The sequence below is a fragment of the Mya arenaria genome, chromosome 6, assembly GCF_026914265.1.
Source record: "Mya arenaria isolate MELC-2E11 chromosome 6, ASM2691426v1".
Lineage (NCBI taxonomy): Eukaryota > Metazoa > Mollusca > Bivalvia > Myida > Myidae > Mya > Mya arenaria.
The window spans coordinates 67,118,793-67,136,362 of record NC_069127.1 but is presented as its reverse complement, the minus strand read 5'-3'; the positions used below and the strand labels follow the sequence as shown (position 1 = coordinate 67,136,362).

The following is a 17,570-nucleotide window of genomic DNA, read 5'->3' as shown; positions in this document are numbered from 1 at the left end:
CACATTAATACACAACCATTAAAATATCATCAAAGGAAAATGTTGTGGAAACATGCTCGGAAACGTCAATCCAAACTCACGAGGAGTTTAAAGCTTGCATAACTCCACTAACACCATGTCTGACAGTACCATAAATGCTGAGATAACACTATTTTAATAGGAATAATAGCGTGGATAATAGTCTCTTCTTATTTATAGGATATCCGGAGACATAAATTGTGTCTCATAACCTGCATCTCATACAATGCCATTAATGGCAAAGATTGTTGAAAAAAAAATATATTGCTTAGACTAATTTTGCTATTATATCATCCGGCGAAGATCGCGATGACAGAATATATTTATTCTGCCATTCAAAACCAAATACGGGATCATCACAATGTCTGTATTTGCAAATGAATGGCAACCAGATATCCGACCGCCAGTAAATGGATCAGTCCCGTGATAGATATGTTTTTCTTTCGAACATTGAAGAATGTGTAAAACTTCGCATCTGAAACTTGCTTTCCGAAACTGGTAATAACACACTTGTAATAGTGATTACATTTTTTAAAAAGCAGTAACTGTTAAAATATGCAAGGAGGTAATTGACAGCATTGAGAACAGATTCACAAATATTATACTTATATTAGTAACCCCTATCTTCGATTTTAATGGTGTGAAGTGTGTTTACTGTAAAGGGTATGTCTTGTTTGTACGTTTGTCAGTGCGTCTGTGTTTATTGTACTATTTACGAATACGACCAACAAGTATGCAAACTGTCTGATGTAACTTCATTAACAAGCTATGCTAAATGCCGATGCCTGGTAATTCCGTATAATTTGGATGTATTGCAAAGTTGATACTTGTATATTAAATAAATGATCAACAAACTTTACATAGAGAATAATTATTTGTTTCAGTGTAAGATCGTAATACATTTCACCGAGTGAGCACCAAAAGTTATATTTCACGAGTGGAGTAGCCACGTTTAGTGTTCACAGGGTGAAATATAATGTTAACCTACAAAAGAACAAACATTTTTTCTTCTTTTTATAATATGCCATAAATTGGAATTAAAGTTATTTAATAACATTTTTTAAGAAAAACGCGCCAATTTGGAGCGCACGTTCATTCTGAGCGCCTCGGCCATTTTTATCGAAAACAACCTCGGGTGTATGCCGGTACATCAGTTGAAGTATGTCGTTAATGTTTGAATTATATCAATAATTAAATGTAGTGTTGTATTTATTGATCTAAGTTTAAATTGATTGCCAGTGAAGTGTATTATTGCAAACATAATTCAGATTCCCAATAATAAAGTCATATAGTTTAACTGCCAACTAAAATTACTTGTAGCGGACCTAAACGTATCGCTTTTTGAGTATGTAAACCGTCCAAATACATTTGATGTTGTTTTCGATAAAAATGGCCGGAAATTACGTCGTTTCAATTGAGTCCCAGCCCTATGTGATTTGGGACTTAGAGCGGGCTAAAATTTCAAAACAGTAAACAATATCAATGTTTGAAATAGTGAAATATCAATTTTGTTTCACTGATAAATCTCTATGAACCACCAAAAGCATATAATGTATAATTTTATTAACGTTTTGTATATTTGTTCTTAAACTTTCCAACTGAAATTTGACATGAAAAGGCAAAACTTGCAATCTGCAAATGTCAAAAGTGCTTGTTTGTAATATCCTTTTATTATTTTTGAGCAGTATCTTTCTGAACAAAGAACCCTTTCAAATTATATGAAATAGTCTTGGCTCAAAAAGCATCCACAATTCCCATATTTGTGTATGGGATACTTTTAACAAAATCATGGAAGGGTGTTCGCGATTTGGCTTGTAATCTTAATGCTAATGCATTTCTTCCTACAAAAAGTACAGACGGGTGCAACCATTAACATGACAGGCATAGGTAATAAATATAAAATTTTGCAACAGACCGACCGATATTTATTACCACAAAAAAGAATTATGTAACCATTCTGCATCAATATTATTATTTACATTGTCTGGTACATATTGTCTATGGCTGCTGGTCATTGTTCTATCATCTACGCTTGAAACTGTGGTGTATTTAACTTCTTAAGAATACCTCTGTCTTTTGTACAGTCTGGTCTTTCCTGGCGTCAACCCAAAGATTACTGGCTTAACCTAAACTGAATTAAACCTCTTGTGAGTTCTAACTTAGTTATAAACTGACCGACCCAAGACAGTTCACCCCAACATCTACCATTGCTGAAATTTTGAATATTTGTGTTCTGTTTTTTGTCTTATTGCGCTGTTTCTCTTGTTAAGTGTTTGTCTAGCCTTGGAACTTGTGCATTTGAATAGGATCTTGGTTAAGGTTTAGGCCATGTGGTTTGTCTCTGCTGCTTTACTGATATTGATGCACATTGTATGTGTTAAGTGTGTTTTGTTTGTTTGTCATTTGTCTATATTGTTGTGCCTCTAAACGGGCTCATATTATTATGTTTGCTGCTGGGATTGTCTCGTTAGTGTGTTTTGCGTTATTAAGACAAAGTATCACAGCAATGAACTCAATGTAGATAAATATAACCTTGAATGAATTAAACCCCAGTGGGTACTTAGTTGGCATTGGCTTGTCAAGGTGGTTAAGCAAATATTTAGTGTCTTGTAGCAGTCTGTCTCTTGTTTAGTATTTGTTTAGCCTTGACTGCATTTTGCTACAGGGTTTTCTTTATTTGAGGAATGTCAAATTAACCTTGGCCAAGGACGTATACTTTGATATGTTTCAAATCTTATTTTAATTTGATCGAAGAGAAAGCAGACGTTGATAGAGTTTTGCAACATTTCACTTAAAGTCGAACCTCGTTGGCTCGAACTACCAGGGACCGGTAAAAATACCTCGAGTCTCATGGAAAATCGAGCCAAACGGTAATACTTTCGTTCGGAAGAAAGTAATTGGTTTTATACATCCAGTTCGAGCAAACGAAAAATCGAACCAAGCGAGTTCGAGCCAATGGGGTTCGACTATACTGCTAAATTTAATCACAAGATGCATACAGAGCTCAAATCAAAATAAATGTTCAAGTTTAAACCAGTACACAGACACATTATTTTGCCTTGAATTCTTGATGATTTTTTGTTGTTGTACCACATTAAAGACAAGTTGGGTTACTCATATTAAACTAGTTTAAGCCCCTGATGTATTCCTGTCCAAGGCTGTGAACTCATATATTTAATATGAATGTTATTCAATGTGTGGTTCTTGTTTGAAACATTTTCATGCGAGCTGAGACACCATGCCGTTGATAACCGGTGGGACAAGAGTACGGTGGAGTACTTAAACAATTACACCCCTCCCCAGTGAACTCCTATTTCACTAAACCCTCCAATGCGATATCTGTGCAATTGATTTATAATTATTTTGTTGTATTTTTAATCTGTTTTTGTTGTATTGTGAATTGTGTCCCAAAACAGCCTCATCTTCTCCTGTGTTTACCATTGTATTATCATCCGATTATATTAATGACATTTGATGGGATGGGCTCTATTTATTCCCCATTTCAGTCAATATAGATTACATCAGCCTTGCGGCTGCGGGGCCGATCATTACCCCCAAGGTGTGAACACCATCTGATTTTTATATACAGACTTGTAATTTAGTCAGTTTGGAGTGGAAAATATAAAATGGTGGAAACATTGTTCAATTGAACATACCCTGTGAATGAATAACATTTTTTAATGTTTGCTTATACTTATGTAGGTCGACATGAGCAGGTTTCTGGTCATTTCATACACAATTTCGAACAAATGAAACTTAGGAATTTATCTTGCATTTTGTAATACTTCTTGTTGTCTATCTATATTGAGAAATCAAGGTTGTAAGGAAACGAAAAACAAAATAATTTGGTAGCGATAAAAAGTGAAACTATAAAACATGTTCAGATGTAATATAACGGGTCATATGATAACATGTGTGTTTTTTACTTACATAATTCGTTTTATATGCAAAACAATTAAAGCTTTATGTATAACACTTTGTTGGTTTTACTTTCTCGGTAGGTGCATATACATGGAAGTAATACCCATATACAATTACTACCAATAACAACCAGTACACGGGTATAGTGATATAGGTGAAATATACATTCCCAGGCTTAGTTCGATTCCGGGCCTGGGCGCATATGAGTTTGGTTGGTGTTCGCCAAGCCGGACCAGTGGGTATTATCCGGGTTCTGCGGTTTCACCGATAACACAAGACGTCGTGCCAGCGAAAGTGACTTATCATAATAAGCTAACAAAACCTTCCTCAAAATCGTTATTTAATAAATTAACTTTAATAAAAAAAAATTATACATTGGGTTATTTACCCGGTTTCTGTTCCTATCGGGAATGCGAGCCGTGTCTCCGGTTTCTTGAGGTCCATATTCAGGAACTTAATCTCGACTATCTCGTTCATGTCACCGATGAATGTGTAGAGGATACAGTGTAGACCAGGTCTATAGCGGTTCGGGTAGTTAGGGGAGTGGAAATGCCCGTGGGACAGGCCTAGACTCTGGAACACCACGCACTCACACGCTGAAATGGGAAATAAATTTATAAAATTGATTACGGTTGACTGTTATGGTCTTGTTAAATTTGTATTCCACAACTATCTGAACGAGAAACCCATTATGGCCTCCCACAACAATTGGTCGACAGGGGGCCGTTTGGATAATAGCTTAGTCGAAAATTGATAATATTTTAGTTATTTTGCAACATTGGTTGTGTGAGCTGAACTTTTGCCAGTATTGAAAGTCAACACAAAGCTGAGGAAATACAAAAAATCAACGTGCTTCCATTTGTGACGTTAATAAGGAATTAAGATTATTGAAACTGGTCCTAGTTTTTGTTTCACCAAACCTTGATTATGTAAAATTGCCCATTTATTTCTCGGAGGTAATCTAGATGTTTAAACATTCAAAAACAATGCCTTTGATGACACATTGCATCTTTACCAAATCTTTGACACGAGTGTTTCTATTCAGGTACCTGTCAAATACACATTTTGTCTACATATTTCCAAATTGAAAGAGTTGATCAAAAACAAGGAATAAACAAAAGGGGACATGAGTAATTGTCTGTTTCACAAAGAAAGCAGTACATATAAATCAAGTCACTACCTTTGAGCTATGCCATTGCAATATGAACTTTCAAACTATCAAATAAATCATGTGTCTTCACGATAAATCAAGGTAAATTGGCCATCGAACACTCTCTGAATGGAAACCCGTAAAATATTTAAAATAGTAAACAGTTTTTTGATTGGATATCAAGATCCTAATGACCATATGAACTTTATGCTACTTAAATAAATTACAATTTGAATTCGTCATAAAGAAATCATATCTCTTTAAAATTGTAACTAATCCTGATATGTCCTCTATCCTGAAGTGGAACAGACAATACCATATGTGTCATTTGTTATCACTTACCTTATTTCTGAAATAAACCATATAAACCTACATACAACCACTAAGTTTCTAATGTCTCTATGTATGTTTCAAACCTGTCGTTGCTGATGTTGATAAAGTGACGCTATTTGTCAAATATTAGTTTCTTAGTAAGGATTTGTTCGTGGTACGAGATCCCATACAGACTTATTTCTACATGGTGTCATGCGGACTGAGAAAACAATTAAAGCAGAAAGTCTCTATGGCACCTCATTCATCACACAGATGACAAGTTCGTCTTTGAAACAAAGTGGATTAGAAATCCGATATATTATATGATTTGTCTTAGGATGAACGAACATCAGCAAGTCGGGGTTGAAGTATACGTCATGTCAGAAATATGTTCGAAATGTTGTAGCCGCGACTGCATATGATTTTTACCATAAGACATTAATTTCCTGTTTAATTTTCAAGATGTCAAGAAATGACACTCTCTGTTGAATTCTAGAATATAAGATAACAAACACAGACAATCCTGTACTTTCCTTTGTTATTTTTGTATTAATCCTAAATATAAATCATAGGTTTTTTTAGAAAGATTTTCCTAGTAAAACATAAAAGAGAAAATGCAAAATCATTATTGTTGTAAGTAGAAAACAATACAAAATGAGATAAGTTTAAGAAGATTAGGTTTTCTAGCCTTGAGACCCTGGTTACCTTTCTCCTTGTAGTAATCGCTATCAAAAGCGTTACAAGCTTCTTTGGCTGCAATGAAATAGTGGTCAAAACATATTTATCATACACACCACTGACAACAAAACTTTATAAGACATTTTCCCTTTTGAAATAGGGCAATTTTTTGTATCGTAACTAAAAATTGTTTCATAAATCAACAAATTATTGAGTAAAACATATATTTTTGTTTGTCATAATTTAGGATATTTTTAGAATTGTGCTCTAGTCACATCTTTATGTCTTACGATTACTAAAAATCTTCTGAAATTCTTGTAAAACGGCTTACAAGGAGTTCAGTGACTCCACGAAATTCTAAAGACTCCAGCATTTATGTTTTATAATCTTTGTCTCTAAAGAATATTTAAAAAAGGCTTAACATTGTTACTGAGAAAGGATGACAATCAAAGGTCCCGAAACTACGTCAAATTACAGCAATTTAAGAAAAGCTTCAACTTTAAATGTCATTTACAAAAAGCAAGTTCAGAGAAAAGTGTAGTTTTTGTATTATTAATTCTATCAATAAAACACTGCAATGATCTTACTTAGGATTTACACGGGTGAGGGTAAAAGGGTAATGTTTTAAATTCATATACTATAGTTTTAACTTAACAACTAAAGTTGAAATGCAGTTTTATTCCATTTCTGTAGGTATAACATAACATATACACAACCCATTTCACAGAATATGATAAACGCCTTCTATTACGATTTGTTAGACAAGCAAACAATCAATTACCGAAAAATGTTCTACACGTTCGCAACCTTAACTTTGAAAACGAGATGATAAAAACACACCAAAAACATCGAAATTTTCTTTCTGTTGTTTCAATTTACACTTTTCCAAGTATGCAACGGACATTTCCGCGGTTTAATTCACAATATAAAACTAATGATGATAAGGAATCACCAGAATGTTTGAGTAACAAAACACAGCATCTTTCAAAAATACAGAATTGTTAATTGTAATGTTCAATACAATATCCGTTCATACATGTTTTTGATGTTTTGTGAGCTTAGGCCTAAAAATGGTTTGGTTAGGGTTATGTCCTTTTCAAAAATTGGTAGGTTAGGTAGGCTTTATATTTTTTTATTAGGCTTTATATAAAAATGTTATTTTCATCATTGGAGAATGATGTTAAAGTAAACTTCTGTATAGGGCATTCAAGGTTTGAAACTACATATTTTTTCAGTTTTTATTTTTTTTCACAAAATGACAATAAAAATGGTAAAGTCGGCGCCTATTTCGCAGGTAGAATCGGGTAACCCGAACCAGTGGTATTTTTTAGGTCTTAGCAACGATTAACGAAAGAAATTCTAACAGTCCAGTTAACAAGGCATTTGTATTTGCATTTACAATGCTAGTTTCTAGAACAAAAATGCATGACGCTATCCTTGATTACTTATCTTTCAATTATGTTTGCAATATTGAAACAAGAGAGTTAATTAATTCACTGTTTTTTAACACAGTATTTATCTAAAAGATATCACCAAGATGCCAGACAACATTGTTGATTGGATGATTTGAAATCCTTTAACACAATACAAAAAATAGTTGTATGTATATGCAAACGGAATTATAAAAAAATATCGTTCGAAGAGGAAGATGAACTCTAATTTCTTAGAAATCTTTGATAATATATTTCTTCGTATAATTGATTTAGCTCTTTAACACACCAAACCATGTCTCAAAGGTAACATGATTTACCCTTGCACTGAGAGTACATACAAGCAAATAGGGAAATTAAATTCAGAAACGTTTTATTGTTTTAGTTTTTTTAGCCTTTCCAATCCACTTTGTATTGATTAAGCTCTTATCTTGATATAAAAACAACAATCTATTGAATAGTTGTACCGTAACACCAACATGAACAGTTGACAGGGGGCTAATATTGTTTAAAACTTTATCTTGAAATGTCAATTCCAAAACCTCTTATTTATAACATATATAAGATAATTATATACTTACATGGATCTATTCCACTACTCGGCGCCATGATATAAACGATGTATAGCAGCAATGCCTCATACCAATACAACATCTGAAACAAACAAACAAACACTCATGAAAATATAAACATCTGAAACCTACAACCAAACATACAACTAAACATACATGAACTTTATTACAACATCTGAAACAAAGAAACAAACACTCATGAAAATATACAACCTCTGAAATCTCCAACCAAAAATACAACTAAACATACATGAACTTTACAACATCTGAACATACAAACAAACAAATATACTACCCAAAACAATTAATTTATGAACAAAAAGTGTGTGTTGTTCAATCGTACATTCTAACACTTGTTCATAAACGTTTGAAAAGGTGTGTTGTTGAGTGCACGGCGATTGATTTAACCTTCATCAGGTGAATTCCTCGGGATCTCTACATCCCACTTTCGGGCGGTATCCCAAAATAAACCCTGAATGCCGCGAATGCATTCAAAAATGCATCACTGATGTTAATTATATATCAAGTTGCTTATTCTATCAAAGCAAACAACCAGAATAACCGGACGACAGTAAGGTTACAAACTACTAATTAATTTCACTACACATTCAATGCAAACAAACACACTTCAGATTGGAGAAAATGCCATTTCTAGCGTTTCAATTATGATAACCATAAATTCCTTAAAATTCAGTTCAAAGCAAATTGATTTAAACAATAAAAAGCCATGTTGCGTTTCTCCTGAGAAAATTCACTCAATTTAAAGTTGTGCACGTTTTTTTCAAGGAATTCATGTTGCACCAGGCTGGAAGACAGCAAGTTCTAATTTCAGCATTTTTTTTAAACGTTGAGATTTTTTTTCTGTGAATGCAGCTATTGGACTGAATAAAAGTTAAACAACTATAAGTTATGTGCACCACACAGACATAAACAAAATATCAATCTGATGTAGCATTTGCAATCTTAAATAAAGAGAGAGCATCCTGGACCACATCCTGGTACATTGGAATTAGTTATAACGTATCATAAGCACCTTAATACTTGACGTATTACCTTTTGTCAGTTAATATATCATTTTCATATTGAATGCTTGTCACGTGAAAGCCTCTAGACAAATGAAATGTGTCGAAATAAACGAAGTATGTAACAAAAGAACATTGAATTTAATAATATGTTTAAGTCGATTATAACACAATTATACAATGGAAAACACCAGGATGAGCCAAGTCGTAAATGAAGACCGTGTTAGGAGGTAAAGCGTATGGCTATCAGACAACCCTTATAAAACCTATATAATAAAACATCAGGAAAACGAGAAAAACTATTACTTTATGCAGTGTTTGCAAACGGCCTTGTACACATTTTTACTACCTTAAGCATGTACCGTTCAAAGTGAGGAAAACAGAAATAACCCATGACCTAATATCTTGTCCTAAAGTGTCCATTGCACTACGTTATTTTTAAAGAAAATTTACGTTATAAACTAATTTAAAAACTATCTCAATTGTAAACGATTTTAAAGTAACCTGCAAAATGTTTTTTTTATATAATTTAACGAATCGATCTTAAGGCTTATGCTTCATAGCCATGTTGAACTGGAAGACACTGGTTGACGTTATAAATTACTTTCTTCATGTCTGGGGAATATTTTTCTGGAGCAAAGTGAATTTAATTATATCGCATAATTATGAATTCAATTCATGGACTTGTTTCAAATCACATTAGACCAAGGGCGTAGCCAGATGTATTTGTATGAAAACGCAGATATTTTTTGTGGGAATCGGGCCGGGCCACCCAGTAAAATAGTTGCCATCCAGGTTGCCTTTGGTGTCTTTAGGTGGCACATCTGCATTTTCATGATGCCATAATTTAAAAACAAAAAATATAAGTAATATGTATGTTTGTGCGTATTAATTATTTTGTATAACCTGTTTCGTACCGGTCTTGGAGACGTTCACATTTTGTGCACAATTGTATCAATTTTAAATCATCTTTGACAGAAACTGCCGCATATGCATCGCTACTAAAGCTTGACACTTTCTTTCATTCTGTACATTTTTCTTATATTTCATTGAAACAGACCTAACTCTTGATTCATTTCTGTGTAAACCAGCAGTGCTGGTGGTCAAGGCTGGCTCTCGGAGCCAACGTTTGTATGTGTGGTCGCGTCAGGTATCAAATATGTCATCCTTTCTGACTTTTTCCTTTGCCGCAATCGTTTATGCGTGTTTGGTCAGGCATATAACGATAACCGTTCTCCTACCTTTCTAGCTAACCATCCATATATTATAATCATTTGTTTCAACTCTATATCTCCATCTTTACATTCACTCTTATGCACACCTCTCTACATTTATTTTCCACTCTTTCTGTCCGCTCAATTTCGTCCACTCTCAACTCTTCACTGTTCTCTTTAACTCTTACGTATTTCCCTCACTTTTCCCATCCCCCCTTTTACGCTGCTCGCTCGTCTTCATACTTTTCACAATATACTCTCTCGGTTTTGCCTCTTCTCTTCACTGGCCTTCATCCCCTTTCTCAATTTTCCACTCCTCTCATTTTCCCTTTATTTTTCACTTATTTCGCTTCCAATCGTCCCTTAACTCCCCCTCCCCCTATTTTCATCCATCTCACCCACCCTCTTCTTCCCATATCCGCTCTCACTTTAACCCCTATCCCCACCATTTCTTTTACGGTCCGCTCTCTTCCCATCATATCCCTTCTAAACCTTTTCCCCATTCTCCCTTTTTCTGTCTTCTCTTTTCCTAATTTTGTCACCACCATCTCTCTCCCTCCCGATTTCCGATTCCTCTTTACCTTCCTTCAACTCGGCTTATATATGCATTATTAACTTTCGGTGTTCATGACAGGATTTATTTTGCAATCTGCCATTTAAACAAAAACAAATGTGTAAAAAAAATAATATTGACACAGTCCATGCCAGCTTATCTGCAGTGCGTTCAGTAAGGCGAGCGTAAACAAAACGCTAGCAAACGTTTTGCTTTGTATCCCTGTTGCGACACGGCGCATACACTGTAAGCGGGGAACGAAACAGCAAACGTTCGCCGCAAACATGTTTACTAACCGCACGGCAGGTGTCTCGAATGCTCCCTTGGAGTTATCTCAGAAATAATTAAATGGCTTCCGGGAATAATATTAGTCAATAAATGGCTTATTTTGCTTCATACACGTTTGTTAGGAAAACTATTGCTTTTAATGGACATGTTTTTGTTGTCATTTTTTGTTGTCATAATTTAACTTTGATACACAGTCCTTAATGTAAAGTGTTACATAAAAACGATACTTTTAAAAATTATTTTTTTATGAAGGATTGTCATTTCAAGTCATCCTAATGCACTTAGCTTTTGTCTTGTTTGCCTTGTTTTTCTATCTTTGAGGAAGCTTGTGTACAAGACTGCCTGTTTTGCGCATAGAAACGTACCCGGCTGGCTTGAGTTCAAAACTTTGCGGTTTGTACTTAGATTTTGATCTAGATAGGCTAAAGAATAACGTTCAATGAAGAGGGGGAAACTCTATTACATTAGCCATAACACAAATTAGATTACATATCAAATGCAATTACCCGTCAAGAGTTACGGTCTGGGTGAATATTGTTACAGTCAAAGCAATTTCAGCACTCATTCAGCATTATCTAAACAGTGAAAGCACCGTTCTTTAACCTTTCCTCTGCATATGTTGTATATGTTATGCATAGGAAGCCTCAGATAATTTGTACTTTGCAGTCCATGCTTAGAAATTGAAACGATAACACATATCTAAACCATAAGGATCTACGTGCACAAACGAGGGACAACAATCTATAACAGTACCTAGTATACAAAAAGATCTCAAATTAAACTACCCGTCAGGAGTTGCGATATGAATTATGTTGCATTCAAAGCAATTCATGCACGTAACCTGCATTATCTCAGCTGTGAACGCAGTGTTCCTTTACCTTTCTCAACATAAACCAGATGACGTTATTTCGTATACCATTTAGCAGTTTCATCACGCTTTGCTACTCGCCATTATGTTTGCAAATGACCATTCTCTCTTCGAGCTAGCTTAAGTAATGACACGGAATAACACATTTTATCCGGATTAATACCATTGAAGTGGCTAGATGCTTCATCAATCTTCATTCAGATGACTTTGATAATGTATTAAAACCGTTCTCGCAGACCTTCAAGACGGCTGTTTCGCCCAATCCTTGTCTGTTCTGCTCATTGTGTATTTGTTCCAAGGAAGAAAAGTCTGGTTAGCAATATCGTTAATCAGGAATGCCAACTGGAATGTCTGTCTTCCGGTTGCAGGAAGTGGCAATTAGATATTCTAAAACGTTAATCAAAACTTCGATTATAGCTTTATAAAGCTGGCATGTCTTTTCTGAAGAAGATACGGTGTCTGATATATAAAGTGAGTAAATGAATGGTATATTCATTCTTTCGTGAAAATTTAAACATAAACTCTCACAATATTAGAGAGGATACTTGTAGATTTAAAACTGTAATGAAAAGAAAGTTAAAGCGCTGTATTTTTCATTTTTCCTTAATGTATGACACTAAACACATAGAATTAACACAAACATGGACGTACGCACGCACGCACGCATGTACGCACGCACGCACACGTACACAAACGCGCTTGTTCACGCATATTTTAAATTCCTCACACAGTGTATATCTAAGCAATGAATGCTACGTTCATTACATTATCCCCATATCTGTAGAGACCTTTCCATCAAGGTTATCTGGAATGTTTTCGTACGCAATTTAGAATCTTCCTCCAGCTCAACGACTCGCCATTATGTTTGCCAATGACCATTCTTATTTCAAGCTAGCTTAAGTAATGACAAAGAAAAACACATTTTATCAGTATTAATACCACTGAAGTGGCGAGATGCTCAATCAATCTTCCTTTATATGACTTTGATAATGTATTAACTGTTTTCGCGGAGCTTCAAGACGGTTTTGGTGCCTTATCTTTGATTGTAATGCGTGTCTTGTATTTGTTTCAAAGAAGAATGGTCTTAATATGAACGTTAACCTCAAGCTAACAGGAATGCCGAACAAGAATGTGTGTGTTGTAAATAAGAGATCGCATGACAGTAACTTAGTTGTTTCTTATATTTTATACCTCATTGACTCGAACTCGCTTGGCTCGAATTCCACGTAAGTTCTATCTGGATTTTACGGACCGATTTATTTAAAATGAATGTAAGCAATTTCTTTTCGGTTCGAATTTTCGAGGCTCGAAGTATTTTCGCCGGTCCCTGGGGGTTCGACCCAGCGAGTTTCTACTGTACCACACAGTTTCGTAGTCAGTTTGATGGTTGTTATATGTAATGCAGGTTTTGTAAGTTTATGTGAAGGAGGAAAGCACCAAGTATTTCTAGTTTGTGGTTGAAACGGTCATTACTGACGAGAACAAAAATAGAGAACTGTGTGAAACAACATGTTATAAGCAAACACTTTGCAGTCAGAAATATGATTGAATTCATATTAGTGTGATCATTGCTTTGGCATTATAAGTGAGGGACAGAGGCTTTGCGATTTAAATAACTCTCAACCTCATTTACGTTGATACGTGAAACTCATTTACAGTACTGTACTTATAAAAGTTAATATAAGGACATTCGGAACACCTCGCCCAGCTTTCGTCGAAAACAACCTCAGATGCATGCCGGGACATCAGTAGAAATAGTCCGCAAAGTTTTAAGTAATAGTACTGATTAATTGTAATGTTTGGACATGTATTTTGTATATTTAAGTTCAAACTAAATGCTAGCGAACTGTATTATTGCATAAATCATTCAGACTCCCATGAGTAAAGTCATTAAGTCTAACTGCTAAATTGAAATTGCTGCACGATCTACTTGTAGAGTAATTAAATGTAAAGAGTTCTAACATTGTAAACCGTCCATATACTTCAGAGGTTGGTTTCAATGGAAAATTGCCGACGTGTTCCGAATGTCTATAGAAGTCACACACATTTTAGGCGTACATTTGTTTCCTCGTATCCTGCCGTAAGCACTGTTGCCAAATAACATTAAGTATGCTATGCAAGGAACATCACTAAGAGTAAGTTAATCCCGCAATTTGACTTAAACGTTTCGGAGATTTCCAGAACGGACTAAACTCAGACAAAGAGAGATTTTCGGATAACACAAAATAACTGAGTGGACTGACTGCCTAAATGAAGAGTAATATTACGCCGTAATATTTGTATAACTTGGTTTGCATCGATTGAATCATAGTCCTGAAATCAGTGAAACAAACGCAATCATTCTGTCTTAAAGCAGCACGCTCACAGATTGGCCGTTTGACAACTTTTTTAAATTTATTTTTGCCTTACAATCAGTCAATTTTTGCGTCAATATCTGGAAACCAGACAAAAGATCAGGTCGCTGGTTTTCATAAAAAAAAATACTGTTTCGTAACGCTTTAAGCCAAATGACATTATGGAGCGAACGTAAATATGAAATTACCATCTGCTATTTTGTCAGCATTCTCATATCAATGGCTTACAGACATTTACGCAAAATTGGCTGTTTCCAAGACGAAAAAACAACAAAAACGGTCTATCTGTGAGAGTGCAGCTTTATAGGGACTTCCTCACGATTAAAAGCGCCAGACATTGAACGTCTTAATGCTGTGTGAAACTTGATATAACTACTAGCATTAGTGGAAAGTCATCGTCTGAGCTTGAAATTAGGCACTTGCACATTTCGTAACTTTTCAAAAATATGCCAGAAAATTCTGTCTTTTGTCGGAAGGCGTTAGTTACACACATACAAATTGAATTCGCAAACACTCTTCCCAAATGAATATTGATTTGTTAAACAAATGTTGACAATTTCAGGCCATGATGAAATATGTGACTGAGTCCCTTTAACAAGTTAATGCCATGTTGGTTTGTATCGCAGGCTTCTTTATTCTCTAGCCAGAAAGGCGCGTTGTTATTACTGACTTTTACAGACGTCATTACAATAGGCTTACCTTAGTAGACACAATACGAGTCCCGAGACAGTCTGACCAATTTGTTCCATTTTTGGAAATAGCTTTAATGACCATTATACCCATATGTGTGGTTATAAATATTTTATCTCATTTCAAACTGTACATGAGGTATGCCATCTGCCATAAGGCTGTGCTGGGATTGCTCATATTTTGGGACATATTTTTTCACGGTAATGCATCTGAAAACACTAATATTATGATTATTTTACTCTTTGATACCTTAATTGCAGATTTCTTTTTAATTGAAAACCTGTTTTGAGTCGGGGGCGAACCCTAGCCGGTACAGTCAAGAACAAAAAGAACACTGACAACAAAACCGAACGCCCACAAGGACACTTAAATAAACTCAGGTATAATGTGTCCTTTAATCCTTTTGTTAAAAAACACTACTAACGCTTTTCAAAATTGTGGAATTTAAAGAAATTACTTGTAATGAGCATAAATCAACATTTGTTGAAGGGTTCGAGCCGTAACTATCTTATTTTTAACACTCTTATTTTGATTTGCCACACTTTATTTCGTAATAAAAACATTTGACCAAACATGAGCGTCTCCCGTTTAAGACCCATTGACTGTAGGGTTTATTGATGCATTCACCTATTGTGACCCGGTATCATTGGTTTATACTATATAGAACTGACAACATTTACTGAACGAATATAAGTTGTTGCCATGTGTGGTTTTTATCATAATTTCCTTTTAGCCTAATTAGCCATCTGTGCATCCAATTGGGCTAAAATAATCCAAACTTGCAATACGCCGGGTCATATACAACGATTATAATATATAAATTTGATTTATGTTGAGGAACTTATACCGTGAAATTACGGGTTTGAGGAACATATAATAATTGTTCAAAAGTGAATGTATATGCCTTTTAAAGAGTTAGTATAGAGCAAGCAAGTCAAATGTCAATTCATACACGTGTAACGGTATGGAGACCTAAGCACGTTAAAACAACGAATATTGAATCAGAATTTCGCTAAAAAGAATTTGCATTTGAACACATAGGTAGCAATGTGTCCAAAATGTTCCATCCCACACGATCAACAATATAGTGGTGCTTTAAGATGGTTGCTTCTATCGTAAGACAGGTATTTGAATTTTTGTTGACAGGCCCATAATTAAAATCACTTTTATTAAATTCATTTCTTATTAGAAAATATATTTCCAAGAAGCCGTTAATTATTTTTGATTGAATAGTCTGCAACATTAAAACGCAATCACATATTCTTAATGTTCGAAAACGTGCAAACGCAATTTCAATACAAATCTGATAAATAACCTTCGTATAATTAGCTCAACTCCGTTTTACACCAAAACGCAAAAAAGAACCATGTTTTAAGCTTGATAAAGATTGAAATGCTTTGTATTATAGAATGCTTTTAAATGAAATCAATAATCAAGGGATAACTAGGCATCATAATCAGGCCAATATAAATCTATTGCTAGACTTTCATCCATTTTGTCTGAATGTCATTCATCGCAGGTTTGGCGGCATTTTGGGTTCAAAATTACTCCTTTGGCGAATATCCCATCAACCGATGGGGGTACCCCCCCCCCCTTTGGCTTCAAAAAGTTTGTTTAAGTCTAACTTGGGGATGTGACGGGGTCAAGCCATAATGCAGCCATTAACGGGCGCGGGCAGATCTTTATTAACTCAACAACAACAACATCCATTTTGTAAATGGGGGCGGGGTGGGGGTGACAATTTATTGTTTTATTTTTTAGTTTACTTAGATGACAGTTTTACCGTTGATGCTCTTTCTTATTGTACAAGGAACCATACATATAGATTTGTAGACAAACCACGAACACCATTGTAATAATTCTCCTTTTTATATCTGAATGTTATACATCAACACCGTAGGTATGAATAAATGCCGTTCCCGGACAGTACCGGACCGATGCACATAATCAGACTCTAGTTCAACATTTTTTATTTGAGTCAACAAAATTTAAGTGGCGGCGGAAAAAAGAGGGGGCGGGCGGGAATGAAAATCTAGCATTTTATAGAGTCGCCTAATGTTTTCTTTATAACTTGATCAAGACTGGGGTTATATAACGTTGGGGTTTTACACTAGAATAATTGTAGACTATGCTTACCTCTAAATATGACCGGTACCGTTCTTGTTAACATAAACATCACATTTTCATCAGTGTTAAACATTGGAAATCATCTATCTGAAACACAGGAAAGAAAAACAGTATAAGTCAAACAGTTAAACAATTACAATTATCAAAGTTTGTTATAGGTTCAAATGATTTGTATTACTTTATGCTACAGTGCCTTCAAGTTGGCTCTGGATCCAATAAGGTTTTCACTCGTATGAGACATTGGAGGTTGCGTCATAAGCTAGTTTAAAACCCAGTGAACTTGTTGGCCCGTACTCACCAACGCCTTGAGCCTAAGTATAAGACTGAGCCGAGATAACATTTTCTTTCAGGTTACAGTCGATCCTCGTTGGCT

The 17,570-nt window shown here is 35.0% G+C and overlaps 1 protein-coding gene across 3 annotated transcripts in view; it reads right to left on the bottom strand.

Annotated features, from left to right (window-relative positions):
* Window positions 1-17,570, bottom strand: part of LOC128238976 (suppressor of lurcher protein 1-like) — a 400,352-nt gene that overhangs the window by 59,295 nt on the left and 323,487 nt on the right. For 2 of the 3 annotated variants that reach the window (XM_052955354.1, XM_052955352.1), the window contains 4 exons: window positions 17,207-17,284; window positions 8,091-8,163; window positions 6,107-6,154; window positions 4,328-4,535 (listed from right to left, as the gene is read on the bottom strand). In XM_052955354.1, coding sequence (XP_052811314.1) covers window positions 4,328-4,535; window positions 6,107-6,154; window positions 8,091-8,163 — 329 coding nt within the window. In that variant the 5' untranslated portion in view covers window positions 17,207-17,284. The remainder of the gene's footprint in view (window positions 1-4,327; window positions 4,536-6,106; window positions 6,155-8,090; window positions 8,164-17,206; window positions 17,285-17,570) is intronic. The other variant, XM_052955355.1, reaches the window with a different exon arrangement.